Raw genomic sequence first — 16790 nt, forward strand, 5'->3', positions numbered from 1 at the left:
AGTAGGTCCATTGAATACAACACCAAGCTATCTAGGCACAGACTAGAGAGATACGAGAGAATGTTACTGCGAATGTCAACAAGTTTAACAAAGCTCGTTGTTGTTGCTCTTCCCCCCCGCCTCCCTGCTTGCCATCGTGGTCCCCCCTTCTCTCTCCCTCCCCCCCTACCTGCTCATTGCCTACGCTTGATGCCCTGTCCGCCTGCCCGCTACCTGTTCTCCTATGCTGCCCCCCTCCCCTGCCCCCTGCCCTCCTCCTCGTCCACTCACGATCCTGCTTGGATAGTCTCGCCAACACCTTCGACGTGCTCGGTCCAGCAGAAGACCTTTGTTTGCCGATGCCACTTCGCCCTTTCTTCACAGCAGCAGACACTGATGGAGGCTCATGCCTTACTTCAGATGGACTCTCAAGAAGCCCCCTTGCCCAACCCTGTAGAGCCCACCATCCGACTTGCTCTTTCATCGATAGAGCAAGCAAGCCTCGCAGCAGAGGTGGAACGCCTTCAGGCAACTTCCGTCATTTTCAAGATTCTCGGCACCAGACCCCGCAGAGGAGAGGTGCATGATCTTCTTCAAGCCTGCCTTCTCACAGAGGTGGCAAGATCTTGGATGTTCAGTGCCTCGGATGCGGATACTATCAGATAGAGTTCGAGACTTTCGAGATGGCGTCCAAGGTCATCGTGATGAGCCCCTTGGCCATCAAGGCAGTTCGAGGCCACTTTTGACAGTGGAGGAATGGTTTTGATCCAGCTACAGATGTTCTGGTAGAGGAGGCAGACTTCCCATCTCCGTCTGCTTCCCCGGTTTGAGGAGGGAGTACCTGCCACTCTTTCCCAGGATAGGCTTAGAGATTGGGACTGTCCTGAAGACACCTAGCACGGCAAGGTGACTCTTCTCCTAACCTAGAGGAGGCTTGCTTTGAGTCCACGTCCTCTTTCTTACAGCTAGAGGCACTGAGGCTTTGGACATATCGGTGGGTTTCTCCTTTTTGCAGTGCGGCAGGAATCTCACATAGTGGACTCAACACACAGTTCTTGACTGGCTCCAGACTCAGGCTATTGAGTTCTCACACCACACATGGGACTTAAGGGTGACTGATCTGGTGCACACACTTTGGCCTCTTGCCAAGTTCAGTGTGGCACCTCCGGATGCAGTGGGTTGCAGGCACATTGTGGGCATTTGTTTGCTGACACTCAGAGCCCTCTTGTTATGTATTTGTACATGAGGATTCTTGGACAGAGGATGTAGCCCTTTGGGCTGCACACTCGGTTTGGGCCTGGGCGGGACAGTCACTTCTTTCACGCTTGTCTAGAGGTCATTCGAATGCGGATTACTCCCCATCCAAACCGGCCTCAAAGATAGTGAGGTTGGCTGTTGTGGCAGCATCTTTTTTCTCCCACTGACTCCATGAGGATCATCTCATGGAATGTGCAGGGATTAGGAGGGCCCCAATTTCATCTTCAAAGGGGTCGGCTGCGTCAGGAGCTTAAGAGATGCCTTGTGGGTGGTGAGATTGAAATTCTTATGCTACAGCAGCATCATCTTTGTGAGAGACGCATTAGACAATGTGGTCAAATTTTGCGTGGTCTCTATGAGACGTTTTGGTCAGCTGCATTTGGACCTGGAGACATCCAGGGAGGGGTATGTATGACTATTGTGGATTCTTTGCAGCAGGTCATTGTGGGCAGAGGGATTATTGTGCCAGGTAGGGCTCAATGGATTACTATGCATGTTCAGGGTTGCCTCATGGGCTTCCTGAACATCTATGCGTCCAATGTGGTGAGTGCACATGCATATTTTTGGTCTCATATTGTTGAGTCTCTGCAGAAGGGGAGGAGTGAATCTATCTCAGATAGATGGCTTCTCTTGTTCGGACCGCAGAGTGGGAGGAGTGATTCTATCTTGGATAGATGGCTTCTACACTAGTGACCATTTCCGTGACTTGGGTGGGTCAGTTTGCATTCTGGCTGGGACTTCTTTTTTGGACCATGCACCAGTGATCCTCACAATGAGATAGACAAAGGAGGGGGAGCGCGATGCTCCGCATCCCTGGGAGGGTCTTGCTAGACTCTGCACTCAAAAAGCGAGTGGTGGCTATTTGAGCAGAGGGCTTAGACATGGAGGACTCTCGTGCTGACAAAGTGGCCTCTGGACTTGCTCAGCTAAGTCGGCTATTTCTCCAGGAGTCTACGACCCGCCTGTCTGAGCGAGAGAGGAGCAGCATTGTCTCCTGCGGGGCATTGCTTCCTTATAGAGGATGTACGAGCAGCATCCAGACAGTCCTTGATTATAGGAGCAATTGCAGCAGGCTCACCAGGAGCTTACCAGCACAGAGGAGAGGCGCTAGGAGTTTGCTTTTCATCGACAGGCATCTCAATGGACCCAGTTGGGTGACATAGTGACATGGGATTTCTTTGAGACAGTGGAGCCCCGACATGTGCATGCCAGGGTCAGCCAATTGAGAAGGCCTGAGGGGTCTGTTGCTTTAGAGAGAGAGGACATACGTGCAGTTGCCACCAACTTTTACTATGACCTAATTTCAGTAGAGCCTCAGTCAAAATGTCAAGACGCCCGCAGAGAGTAGGTGTGGGCACAGATACCTTGTCTTGTGACTGAGGAGATGCGCCAAAGGCTTGAGCTATCTCTTCAGTTAGAGGAGCTCCATATGGCCCTCAGACCACTTCCCCGTGGTAGCTGACCAGGTGAGGATGGTTTGACTCCTAGATTTTTATTAGAGTACTGGGACTTGCTTGACTCAGATCTCTGCAGCACTTTTCAGTACATCCTACACACAGGAGAGATACCTGATAGCATGAGTGAGGGCTTGATTTACCTCATTCCCAAGGAGGGTGGTTCCTTAGATTAGATTCGACAGTGGCGGCCCATCACCATCCTCAACTCAGCCTACAAAATTCTTTCCAAGGCTCTCAGTTTGAGGATTGAGCCACTTCTAGAGAGCATCATACATGGGACACAGACAGGTTTTGTCAAGGAGCGTAGTATCCTTGCCAACATCTTTACTTTCTGGGAGGCAACTGCCCTCGCGCGCCTTTGTGGTGAGGATTTGGTGATGCTTCTTCTCGATTTTGAGAAGGCTTACGATAGAGTTGACTGGGACTTCTTGGAGGGAACTCTACACAGGATGGGCTTCTCAGATGCCTGGATCAGAGGTGTGTCAGATCTTTACAGACGAGCACACAGTCACGTACTTATGTCAAGTGGTAGAGGAGATCGTTTCATGCTCACACATACGGTCAGACAGGGTTGCCCTCTTGACCGCTTCCTCTTTCTATTCTATGCTGATGCAATGAGCACGTTTTGGGTTTCACAGCAGGTTGGTCTATGTGGCTTAGTGCTCCCTATTCGGGGAGGTGAGCTACTGGATGCTGAGTTTGCTGACAACTCAGCCTTGTACTTGGAGGGCCAGGGAGGCAAACCTTCACAGGTGTGAGCAGGGTCTTGAGACCTTTTGTTGTGCATCAGGTGTACTGATCAATTGGAGAAAGACAATGGCTTTCTTGGTTTGTAGTGCTCCTACGCCTGATTGGCTGCAAGGTGAGTGTTTTAGATGGATTCCCCTAAGGACTGCAGTTCCATACTTAGGTTGTTAGGTTGGCTTGGACTTGTCTCTTGAGCAGCAAATTGCTCCCCTCCTCCTATCCATCAGGAGGAAGTTGTTACATTGGAGCTCCGCACGACTTTCTCTGGCAGGCAAAGTTGTAGTGGCCAACCAAGTGTTGTTGGCTACTATGTGGTACATCACTTCTTGCTGGATCTTTTTGAGTTCCTGCTTCAGGTAGAGAGTTTGATCGGGAACTTCCTTTGGTCAGGGCGTGACAATTAGATAGCCCGGGCCAAAGTGGCCTAGCAGGTCATCACTCTTCCTTGTTCTCAATGAGGGTTGAGGATCATAGACCCGGCACAACAGAGTAGATCCCTTCTTGGGAAGTTTGTAGAGTACCTCAGGTTGGAGGCCCCTGGCAACCTTCGACCAAATGGATTTTCACAGATATGTACAGAGTTGGCATGAGCATGAGACTAGAGGATCGTTCCGTTCTGAGCCTGCTCCATTCCTGGGAGTAGCTACAGAGAGGCCTGGAGCAGCATTAGCCTACTTGCACGAAGGAGCGCCTAAGACAGCCCCTTGTTTGGAATCCCATGGTTAGCACTCAGAGAGGCCACTTGGTTGGTAGTAGGCCTCATGTTTCTTGGGGTCCCATGGCAGAGGGTCGAGCACGCACTTTAGATGATTGGCTATAGTTTTCAGGTTTATCAGAGGAGCTTCAAAGCATCCAGCTATAGGGCATGTGTGTGAGGACATCATAGAGGTAGTACCAGCTGAGTGGCTCACACCTCTCGAGTCAGCAACGTCCAGATGGATGGGGGCCTTCACACGGCTAGTACTGGAGGTTCTTCACAAAAGCAGTACCTGTTGAGTGGCTCACACCTCTCGAGTCAACAGTGCCCAGATGGATGGGGGCCTTCATGCAACTGGAGGTTTTCATCACAGTTCGGGCTTGCTCAAAGACTATACCCTCCCTACTTTTTGAGCTACAGGGTGAGGGTCGCTTACACCAAGTTTCAATAGATGCCCCACAGGTGGCAGAGTGTTGTTTTTAGAGGATCCGAGTTGTGGGCATCTGTGGGAGGAATTGTGTCATAGATCTTGACCCTGCAACTCTTGAGACTAGCCACTGGAGGCTGTGGGCTTGGGAGTGCTATCCACTGGCACGAGTGCAGTGGGATCCTGGAGAGTGGTTTTGGAGGGACCCTTTCTCCTTAGTCGACCATCCAGGTGTCCCTTTCTTTCAATACACTGTTCGACTGGGACGTCACATACTGGCAACACTGAGAGAGGCTCGTCTTGATGCAGCACCTCATTGGCTGGAGGAGGGTCTCACAGCTGAGTTCTTGTCAGCTTTTTGGGAGAGGTTGTGGGACTCCAGACAGCCACGACGAGTCACTTTGTCCCAGTGGCTAGTTGCACATAGAGCTACAACAGTTGGAGCTGGCTTGTACATAGTTGTCTCTCGGCAGCATGTGCAGCTTGTGACCATCCTGTGGAGAGTTAGCGCCATTGTCTTTGGGATTTTCTTTTGGCACAGCGCAGGTTTGGCTTCATGTCCTTCAGCTGATGCCAGCTCTTTCTACAACATGACAATACTCATGGGGGGCAGCTGCTTTGTCCACTCTCACGGGCCCGAAACTTCCGTTTGAGCTATCCTCCACCAGCAGGATGATAGTGATGCAGGGGGATCGACCTACACTCCAGCCTGCAGAGCTTACTCCACAGGAGTGGTGCAAAGAGAGAGAGAGAGGAGTGTTGGGAGCTGTGGTTCATTTGGCAGGCCCACTGCTTCCGCATCTTTGAGGCTCGCCCTATACCACCAGCAGAGACTTTTCATGATCTTTGGCTAGAGTTGGTTCATACTCTTAGAAGACAGTTTGAGAGACTACAGGGCTGCTCCGACCACATGCGGGAGCGCATGGAGAGGCCTTCCGTCGACTCTAACGCCCTGGGCCTTTCTTCACCATGGTCTAGGGTGTGCTCAAATGGCACTATTGTCCATTTGTGTGGATTTTTCCTCCTCCCATCTCTTGATTTAGCCTCATTGTACATATGTTGTTTTTCATTGGGAGAGTCTCCCCCTAATGATTGTTGTAGCCCCTCTAGTAGAGATGGTTGTAGCCCTATGGGCAGTTTCATTAACTAATAGAAGGATCTTTTTCTCAAAAAAAAAACACCAAGGTATGTACAGGAATCTACATACTCCACTATCTCCTCTCTCTCTCTCTCTCTCTCTCTCTCCCCCCCCCCCCCCCCCACCCCCACCCCCCTCTTCCTTCTCTCCTTATTTCAGACTCTCCAGAGGGTATGCATATTCATCTAGATGTGTGACATACTTATGCACATGGTAGTGGGCTCTCCATCAACCTTGGAAAAATCAAGGTGATGGTATTTAATACTACAAGGTAGTAGATCAAGAGACTCCATCAACCTTGGAAAAATCAAGGTGATGGTATTTAATACTACAAGGTAGTAGATCAAGAGAGCCCATTACCATGTGCATAAGTATGTCACACATCTAGATGAATGTGCAAACCCTCTAGAGAGTCTGAAATAAGCGCACATGCGTGCACACACACACACAGAGTTGAGTAAAGTTGCTCACACATGCCATCTCATATACATAAAGAAATCTATATCGGTCCTGCTCTACAACCTTTTGTAAACATTGTATAATCAGCACAACGAAAGTAGAAATAGGAAAGATTAGCATTGCTTTCTTGAAAAAATAAAAATTTATGTAGCCTCAATTCTTTCTATTAAAAAAATTTGTTCTCACCTGTCGCTTTATATAGCTGCAATTGTTCAAGGAGATTTGAGAAAACAAAAGTGTCGCTTGTTCCTTGTAAATGGAATTTTAGTGGACATTAGATTTGATGAAGAGCTTAGAGGGAACACAACACGTAAAAAGGCCACCACAAGAAAATGTGCTAGTGCATATACAAATGCACATGCACATGAACAAATGCACAGGTGCCTACACAAATGGACCTGCACATGTGCACACAAAGAGCATTACACAAACATCCTCAAATAATAGAATAAGGCACATAACATAGAAGTTTATAGCAATGAGCATGAGAAGACATCACAGTGCTTATGGGTACAAAATAGAGGGATAGTGAGTGAAAATGGGCCAATAGATAGGTAGGAGCAACTAATCAACGGGGAGAGGGGGAGAAAGTGGAAGCTCTCAAGGTACTTATCACTTTCTCACCCTTGACCTTTCAGATGTCAAAAATGTAAGAGCTCTTTGCGTAAAGGTGTAGCGGGGATAATGTGTCGTGCTTTCTATAGTGGGTGCTCCTCAGGGCAATGTGCGTGAGATCTCACTCCAACTGAATGAAAACACAGAAGACAATGAATAACAGAGCAACAACACCACGACTCAACAGTGGAACCTGAACATCATGAACATCAACTAACTCAAAGAAACCAGTACGGACTCTGGCATGGCAACACACTCAGCTCCAACCCAGAACTCACGAGTACAACGGGGGTGTCAAAGCTCAACTGTGCAAGAATTGTGCACACGTGCATGTGCATGAACTCAAGGTGCTAGACTCAAGATTCACGACCATACAAAGTAGATGATGATGTGCATAACTCCAAACAGCTACGGATATATACAACCATAAAGAGCCACCAACGGCTCCCAAATATCCAATCTAGCTAAGTCTATTCATAAACTGTGGTCGTGATGATCTGGCCCCGCGTCAGCTAGACTACCACCCGTATGTGTGCCACGTGTCATTGCCCCGACAAAAGTCCATCCAATGTGATGAACCCCATCCCAACTACAACTAGCTGCCTGTCGAGTGCCTATGAACATTATAGCCCTGCTTATAGGCTGCCCACCACAAGACCACTCACCATCTCAGTGAGAGGAACACTATACGGCAAAGAGAACCTAGTATTCACTGCATATGTACAAAAGAAAGCTGAGCAGAGCAGTGCGGTCATGTCACCCAAGAGAAAGAGTCGTCGCCACTGTTGCACCAGAAGTAACCACCTCTAGAGAGGGGCCATCGATGATGGGAGGATGTTGCTGTTGAAGTCTGTTGCTCTAGACAAACTGGCTCCTTGTATGACTGGATCAGCCACATGCTGTGCAGGAGATGGAAGCACCTGGCCTGAAGTATACTCAGGTCGTCTAATAACACAACCATGACAATGTGCACTAGTAAGGCCGTCACAAGGAACGTTCTGTGTCAATTTCATATGTGGTCCCCCCCCCCCCCCCCCCCCCCCCCCCCCCTCGGAAGAGTTGGTGGCCTCTCTCAGCCCCCTTTGCTTTTTCATTGTTCCGCCTCCACACTGTTCACACTAGGTGGCGGCAAATTTGCGAAGACTTCTTTCTTCCGCCGCCTCAATCTGACCCCAGCCTGAGAGAGAGAGAGAGAGAGAGAGAGAGAGAGAGAGAGAGAGAGAGAGAGAGAGAGAGAGAGAGAGAGTAAGCTAGAGAGAGAGAGAGACAACTATTAATAACTTGTAACTCGATGCATTAAGCAAACTAGTCTTTCTTGGTGGGCCTTTGCCGTACATAATCAATAGATTTTGGAGCACAAGTGGTTACTTGATTAGTTGGTTGTGATTGTTCTTGTCTTGGGTTTTGTTGTGGTGACACGAGAAAATGAGTAGAACCAATTGATAAGCACCATTAATAGCTCAGCTTGGGACTTGACGAGCATTGGGAAGAAGCAAGTTGTGTCCCATAGTGCTCCATATACGAAAAAGGGCTACTAAAGAGGGTAATTGAATTGAGCAAAAGGGTTACAACTTAACCTACTTTGGTAAATGTTTGCAGATTGCACCATTTAACCTAGAGATATCGACCATTTAGTCTCTAAACATGGAACTATCTTTGAGACACCCATCTTATTCTCAATCAAGTGTACTTGATTTTCCTTTATTTCAATTTATAGGTTGAATTGCCAAACTGCGAGAACATGAAATGCATGATTATTTGATATATAGATACGATGATCGAAATTGAGCATGCACTCGTGAGGAAGAAATATAGCTAAACTAAACCTAAGGAAGCTTTGACAAACTCAAAAGAAAATATGGAAAGAATAAACAAAGTATAAAATTAAACTACACTACTAACGTGATAATTGTGTACGATGTCATCCAATTGTGCAAGCCGGTGGACAATGTTTGAGTGAAGCTACAAAAAAACAATGTGAATAGTTAAACATATCGTTCTGCAATGAACGAAACAGACTGAAACTACAAAATACGAAACAGTCAGTGGTCAGCCAGTGTAACAAGAGTAATCCGACTTGCTAGTGATATGATTTACCAAGGAATCCAACAATTACTGCTCACAGTTTTTTAGCTAAATATAAAATTATATACAGTGCACGTCATGCAAAGGTGCCATACAAAAGTATGGTGGAGAGCTGGCAATGTGGTCTCTCCAGAAGTTATAAGAAACGGAAGCCGTGCCGTGCCCCGTAGCGTTTGTGTGTTGTGCCAAGCAAACACATGATCATGGGGTGTTGGATGAACCTTGTAGTGTTGTCAAGATAGATGCGTGCTTGTGCAATTGAAACATCCAGTGTTGTGAATATATGTCCTCCTTGTCAAACACAAAACACGCATTAAGACAAATACAGAAGATCTGGCATATTGCTTAAGCTTAAAGAGAAGTAGATCTAATTTCATATTATATGTCGAAGGTTCGCTACATAAAGAGTTATGGGTGATTTTTTATAGATGTTTCCTTGTTAAATTTGCACTATCTCTCTCTGCTTGGCCAATTTTCTATTTGCAATGTGCCCTCTCCTTGTAGACCAAGCATAGCTTCTCCTCAATTATGCAACTCGTCGTCCATGCAGTAGCATATTATTATAGGTAGGGTCTACCCTCAAGCAGTCTAGGAGTCTTTCCAATCTCAAGGTTCTGCTCATGGGACCGATCGATTCTTGAATCTGACCTTGGAAAGAGAACTCCATGTTGGGACTTGCATTAGACAAACAATGCGTTCTCCTGCTGCTTTGATAACAGACGTGTTGAGTTGGGCGTCCCCATAGAGGAAGACCCACATTTAGTTTGCTCATCACTATTGCAAATGCTGATCTGGTGAACTTTGTATTGTTTTACTTCAGTGCTAGATGCATAATGTCAATCTGCATATGTCTCGTTATTTCTATAGATGTTTTATAGCAACACCCACCAAGCACATATAGTTAGCACAAAAGGGTGTGTGTAAGAGAGGATGGCGAGGATGCAATGTGTGTGACAAAAGGCTTAGAGGTGAACGGACTCTAGGAGGCCACCTCGTGGAGAATGGCCCTTAGAGTATCAGAATCTACGTCATGGACTGAATGCTCTCACGTACTCCCTCATCTACCCGAGCCTGGGAGGTCTGGCATCGGGAAAGCAAGGCACGTATGAGAGGCAAGGCAACAAACGAGGGCTCGTGATAGCCGGATTCTGAACTATATAACCAAGGCGAGTTAGCATGGCGATGGCATTTTTTGAGCAGGCCTCATGCCCTTTCATCACCTACGTCCCCGCTCTCTGCTGATTAACAAGAACGGTTTTCATATCTCTCTCTCTCTCTCTCATCTTTGAGGTCTCTTGGTATAGTTTCTCACGATATTAAAATTCTCTTCTTCTCTCTCAAAGCCTGCCGCTGCATGGAATCTCTCTCTCTCTCTCTCTCTCTCTCTCTCTCTCAAAGAATGGCGAGAGACTTACATGAAGAACGGGTACTAGGAGGCAAACATTAGGCAACTTGCCTTGCTCACCCTCATTGCTCATTGATTGATCCTCCAATGCTGATCCTCCCCTCTTATGATCATACTCGGAGTCCCGCTCCCACGCCCTCATTGGTCGCGAACTTCTCCTATGCTTGCCAATCGGTCCTGTCAGGCTTCTCCCCTTTTATTATACGCGGAGTTCCTGCTCATCATTTCGCACCATGATGCCCTCATCACTCACCAACTGATCCTCCCATGCTGATCCTCACCATACTTCGAGTCCTGCTCCCACGTCCTCAATGCTTGCGAACTTGTTCCATGCTCGCCAACCGTCTTGTCATGCTTCTCCCCTTTTATCATACTTAAGAGTTCTTGCTCATCAGATCGCCCCACGATGCCTTCATCGCTCACCAACCGATCCTCTCGGAGTCCTGCTCTTACATCCTCATTGCTCGCAAACTTCTCCCATGCTCCTCCCCCTCTTATCATACCCAGAGGTTGTTGCTCCTGCCTACCTCTGAGGTCCTCCTCACCATCATCATCGCTTGTTGGATGATTGCCTCCAAATTATTGTTGGTCGTTTCCTGCACATAGCCACCCAACACTTGCCTCCTCCGCCACCTCCTCCAACCACCTGCTCATTAGGTCGCAGCACCATGTCCTTATTGGACAAGCATGGTATTATTGGGAGCTCATACGTCTCCTGCTCCGGCCCACTCTATCTCAGTGTCACCGCCATAGTTTTTTGCTTACTAGATGATTGCCTTCGGATTACCGGTTATTTCATGGTGGGTGAGGTTGAAGATGACCAACCAATGCTAACAAATTTTCAGCGCAGCCGATGTTGGCTTCCAACCATATCGTCGTCGTTATAAGCTTCTGTTGTGCTGATTTTCAGTGTTGATTTAAAAAGAGTGCGTAAAGCAATTTGAGTTGACGGCAATGGCTGAAAAAGGCTACGCTGTGCAACTCAAATAATAAATTGAGGTCTCACAAGATAAAGCCACGTGGCTCAATACGGTGGTCTTAATTAAAAAAAGCACCTTTGGGCTCACCAAGTAAAAAAACCCTCCCCCCAAACGCTAAACAAACTGCTTCATCTGTGGCAGTCCCTTTGTGCTTTCTAGCCTTTCTTTGTGTATTTCTCTCTTCAAGTATCGTAGAATCGGGTCTGCAGGTATTAGTAGGGTAATCTTATTTTCTTATCTCCATCATCTGTACATTTGTGCACGGTCAGGAATGATGCATCATGCATGCACAAGTAAATGATCACATGGGTGTTTGAATTAGCATAATGTATGTGCTTTTGGCTTGGTCATACAGAGGTTTAGGTCTCTTCTCACATCTAGCACACATTCTTGCTTCTTTCGTCAAGAATGAAGCGAGTGAATTCTTGTCTGGTATGCCTTTGTACAGGTTGTGGTTGATCTAGCCTGACAAGGGAATCACAATAGAATAGGCCATTGTATCCTCTAAGTATGTGTGTGACATTTTAAGAGTATGGGCTGGCATGGCTCGACACATGAGATGTTCATTAAGTATGCGGATGAGCTTAAAGGGCTGTTGGATGCATTATTGTCAAGAGGTTTGGAGAATGGGTTGCACGCCGGATACTTGAAAGATTGAAATTATTTGTAGGTGCCATCTTTGTGTGAAATGGAGGCCTATTTCTCTTATGGGATCTATGTGTAAGGTTTTCATAAAGGTTTTTTGTGCAACAATTTCTCCTGAATCTTGTACATCCTGCACGTTATGGTTTTATTAAGGGAAGCAACATATTGCATAACATTAAGTTACTTAATGCGCAGCTTGCAATTGATCATGCCAAAGCAACTAACCAAGAGGTTGTCATGGTGCAGCTTGACTTGGAGAAAGCGTATGATCATGTTAGTGAGCCATTTCTTTCGCAACTCTTGCATGCTGTTTTTTTAAGATTCTTCCTGTGGAGGCTTGTAGATGCTTTTTGTTTTTTTTAAGTACCCACATGACCATATTCTGAGACAGACCAATTGGACTAACAGTCTAAGTCCATCGTTGCGTCAGGGTTGCCTCTTACTCTAGTTTTATTTGCTATTGTCGCACTCTTTGTTGGATAAGCTTGCACGGGACGGAGAGCTTTGGGTTCTTCGACTTCTGACTGGTAATCAGTTGGTGGGCTAGGCTCTTACAAATGATTCTTTCATGCTCAATGCCAAGAAGTCTAATTGGATAGGGCAATGGCAGCCTGGGCAGCTTCAGGATTGTGTATCAATGAACAGAAAGAAATCTGTCCTTTTAAGTTGTATGGAGGTTGGTTGGGCTTGGAGTGCGCTTATGGGTATATTTACTCATCACTTGGTTTACCCTATTGCATTGGATGTGTATCCATGAGAGCTTTTGGATTGGATTTCCAGCCCTGTGTAGGACAAATTTGTTTATTAGCACTCTCAAGGATAGCCACTTCATGTTTGTCTCTTGCTTTGCTTATAAATGTGGGCAAGCACGGGTGTCTTGCCACAACAACGGGTGCAGCAGTGTTGTATCTTAATGCTTGTGCAGATGGGCATTATTCCAAGATATGTGTACACAGCATTAACCTTGGGTCATCTCATTTAGGTAATGGGGGAAACACTTGAACAGATGTGTCTTGGTGGGGTATTGTTAATGGTTCAGTCTATTTGAGTTCCGTCATCGGCCTTGCATCTTGCTATATCGTTGCAGGAGGTTCTCTCTCATAATCAATGTTTTATCTTTAGAAAGGCTTCAAACCAAAAGCAAAGATGTGGGAGGTGGCACCTGTTACATTTTTTAGGTTGAAAACCCTTCAACTTTTGAGCTTTTCTTTCAAAGTCTTTCAAGCCAGAATTATGCCATTCTCTGATGGTTGTTTTGTATACTTATCAGTTGTGTTGCAGATGGCCAGGTTTGTTTTTGAGAGCTTTTGTCTTATTTGTCTGAGGTGAACCAAATATTGATTATTTAGTTGAAGTGCTTATTCAAGTGGAACAATGAAAGCTTGATCCGGATGAGAATGGTAAAAAAAGCAGGAGTCAATTCCAACATTTTTTCTTGTCTTTCAAGACTGTCACAATGGATGTGATTGGTTTGTGGTTGAGAATGCTTTTGCAGCCTATTGAAGTTCTGTAGCTATGTAGTAAGGACTGAAAGATATTGTGTGTAATTTTTCTATCATGATTGGAATGAGTTGTCCATCTAGGAAAGCTAATTTTCAAGTCATTACTGGTTTCTGGGAGAATTTGACCTGTTACGAAAGAGGGTTTTGTTGAACGCTGACTGCAGGTCATGGAGGGCATTTCTTCAGCAGTGAAGAGAGCGTTAAAGAATACCTTTGGAATGGTTCCTGTTCCTGAGGACCTAGAAAATCTCTTTAAGGAGGATGTTAAGCACATGAAGAAACGGCAGCGTATGTATATACTCCTCGTTTTCCTGATTTGTCTACTCAGAAGGCTCCAGTTCTAGTGTTTTTTTTTGTGTGATTTTCTTCTGATTTGGTTTTCGGTGCAGTCCAGGAAATACTTAAGAGGCTTGGTCTGTGGAGGACTGGGAATGTTGCAGATCTGCAAGACCGAATGCTGAATCACAACAAAAGCGGGGGGCTTAGAGTGCAAAAACTGAGCACAGATGTGAATGGTTCTCGGAGCAAGACTGGGAAGGATTCTGCTGGAACTTCTGCCTTAATGGGCAAGGTAGAGAGCAGAGAAGCAGAGAAGGGGGATGATGCCATTGATGATCAGGGGGATGTTGGAGATGTCCAGACAATGAAATATTCTGATGCAACTTCTGCTGTTGAGCGATCTAGAAGCAAGAAGAGGAAGAAGTGGAGAATAACCGATCCAGTACAGATTGCTCCCAACTTCTACCACAGGGATTTGTTTGTTGCCAACTTTCCTTTGGTAAAGGTGGTTGATGTTCCTAAGGGATGCAGGTTTCTGGTTTGTGACAAATTTGAAGGGAATGTACTGGATGCAGAGGAAACTTTGCATGCCAGAAAGAGATGGATTCGTTTTCTCTGGATATAGAACAAACATACTGCAAGGCTGAAACTGAGCGGCAAGCTTTTCCAGTACACTTTGCTTCCATGGAAAGTGTGAAGCAGTTCACAAAACCTTCAAGAAAACAAGTAGCAATGCACAATGATATCTGTGTCAGTTTAAAGCGGAAGTGGTCTTATGATGAGATAAAGGGAGGAGGAAAGAGAAGGAAGCTGGATGATCAGAATGAAGAGAATATAGGATTTTGTATCGTGCCAGATACTGAAGAGGTACAGGGACCACTTGGGGCTAATCGTTCAGATAGAGACAATGAGGGAATAGAAATTGTAGCTGAGGAAGCTGTTGAGCTTACTGGTAACTTACAGGAGCATGCTGATGCTGCAACCGGATTTGTAGATGGAGTCATCCATATTGATGATGTGAGGCCACTACAGCGTGCTGTCCCTAATTCCAAGACCATCATCAACTCAGACAGGGTTGCCTGCGTGTTAGAGTTTAAGTCTGTAGATGACAAGCATAAGTGGAATGCTCGATTTCAAGGTGGGTTTTATGCAGCCAAACATTGTATGGCAAATATAGAGAAGGGTCATGGAGTGCCCCCTCTTGGAGCTTTGCCTGCAGGTCTTCCAAACTTGTTTCTGCCACACTTGTAATTTCCTGATGTAGATGAAAACAGGGTATAGATTTTAGATCAATTTTTCCATCTCGAAACATGCACGTAACCTTCAGGGACAAGAATCCCATAAGACCACGTAGATGCCATCATAATGAGAACATAGATAACTGAATTTTACAGGAAAAATTATTTGGATAATGCACTTGCAAAGTATGCGGATGGTCCTATGCTTGTTGGGACTTCCTATTTGAGCTCCCAGTGGTTTGACCTGTCGAAAGCCCACACTCATAATGGCAAAATGCCAGGGGTTCGGAGGCTGTTTGATGGGTTGATGAGAGTGGTTTTGGGTGACTTTGTGCTAGACATGATGGTTGTAGATTACAAGCAGCGGTGGTAGCTTAGAGAGCAATGGTTGGAGGAAGAGGTTGAAGAGTGTTGTGGTGTGGTTTAAGAGGATGAGACTGATTGAGGCAAATGATGTCTTAGTCCTGGTTAGTTGTCCTGCCCACATATGATGTGTGTGAGAGCTCTCTCGTGCCTCAATTCTTGTACTTACCATCTATGGTCAGGCATATCTTGTGGGCTTAGTTGGTGTTTTTGTACGATTAATCACAATCAAACAGGCATGTGATCTCAGAAGTAGTACAATGGAAGGATATATCATGATCCCATGTAGAAAGAAAGGATGTCCTTACTGCAGAAGTATTGGTCCCAAGTGGCCATGAAAGGATGTAATATGTCAATCCAAATGTGATGTGAAGTCTAGGTAGACTTATGGTCCGAGTTCTAGAGTTCCCAGTTGTGATGTTGGCAATAAGTTCTCTGAGCTGTGGGCTTTAGAGGTGCTGTTAACAAGCCCAACAAATATGGCCCCCTTCATATCTCCTACAACTTGACAATGAATTCAGTAAACCTTTGATAAACCAGAGAGTGGGCATCAAGATGCACCAACAAATTTAGACAGCATGACATTGAAGGATTTAAACCTCAGTATATAACAAAAACTTACACTGCCTCATTGCATGCAAAACAAATCAAAATAATTCAAGGCCTCTTTCATTAGGATTTAACAAACAATGACTATTTATCAAACAATCCTTTCACTAATCTATAAAAGTATATGTTTGTTTCTTGTGATAAATTCACGTTTCTTGGACGGTTTAAAATATTTCTTATGCTTGACTTTCCACGTCAACATGAATAGCAATGCAGAAATATAAATTTGTTTTATTAAATTAGCGACATGTTTGATTACCTCTCGTGTTGAAGGTTGGGCGGATTTCACTTCTTTCGAAGTCGATAGCTCCGTTTGAGCTATAGTTATAGTAGTTGATGTTTTCTTTTGCACCTTTCTTGGAGGTGGAATAACAGGAGTATCCTTGGAGCTTTGAGTCACTCGCTTTGGGGTCATCGTATCACGAAAGAGAAAAGGAAAGCTTTGACGTGAAAAGCAGAGTTATGGTTTTCTTGCTTGCCGAGAAGATTGTAAAAGAGAGAGAAAGAGAACTCAGCAATACGAGGGATAACACAATGGTGGTAGAGATAAAGATTGGTTGAGAGTGAGAAGTTGAAGGAGAGAAGGCAACTCCAGCGTTATGACAAGAGAGTTTCCGCTTTTGAGGACTTATGTGTGAGTGTCTTAAAAGCGAGGGGCCTTTATATACGCTCTTAAGAGCCAAAAGCACAAGATAAAAATAACAAAAAGCACAGAGATAAGTTCGTGTGCGTTCGTGGCTTTTTTTTTTGAATTTATAAAAGGGCGTTCATCTCTAGGCATGATTTCGAGGCTCTAGTTTTAAGAGAAGCTTGGCTTTCAAGAAAAGAAGCTCTAGTCTTGTTTCACTTCCATTTCTTTTCTGAAAATGCTCTTTCTTTTTTAAAAATACTCCTTCTACTCCTCCTCT

General features: G+C 45.5%; 1 protein-coding gene and 1 pseudogene across 5 annotated transcripts in view; one reads left to right on the forward strand and one right to left on the reverse strand.

Annotated features, from left to right (window-relative positions):
- LOC147466103 (uncharacterized) overlaps positions 1-11466 on the reverse strand; it is a 46757-nt gene extending 35291 nt beyond the window's left edge. For all 4 annotated transcript variants that reach the window (XR_015189668.1, XR_015189669.1, XM_086523888.1 and 1 more), the window contains exon 1: positions 10277-11466. Coding sequence is in view for 1 of the 4 variants with exons in the window: in XM_086523888.1 (XP_086380014.1) it covers positions 10277-10408 (132 nt within the window). In the remaining 3 variants the exon portion in view is untranslated. The remainder of the gene's footprint in view (positions 1-10276) is intronic.
- Positions 11467-11472: 6 nt separating this feature from the next.
- LOC147466104 (uncharacterized) lies at positions 11473-15847 on the forward strand (annotated as a pseudogene). The gene is made up of 3 exons (XR_015189661.1): positions 11473-12164; positions 13558-13681; positions 13783-15847. The product of XR_015189661.1 is annotated as an uncharacterized LOC147466104 (transcript).
- The last annotated feature ends 943 nt before the right edge of the window (positions 15848-16790 follow it).

This window comes from Adiantum capillus-veneris, chromosome 1 (genome assembly GCF_014529385.1).
Source record: "Adiantum capillus-veneris isolate H3 chromosome 1, ASM1452938v2, whole genome shotgun sequence".
In the NCBI taxonomy this organism is placed as follows: Eukaryota; Viridiplantae; Streptophyta; class Polypodiopsida; order Polypodiales; family Pteridaceae; genus Adiantum; species Adiantum capillus-veneris.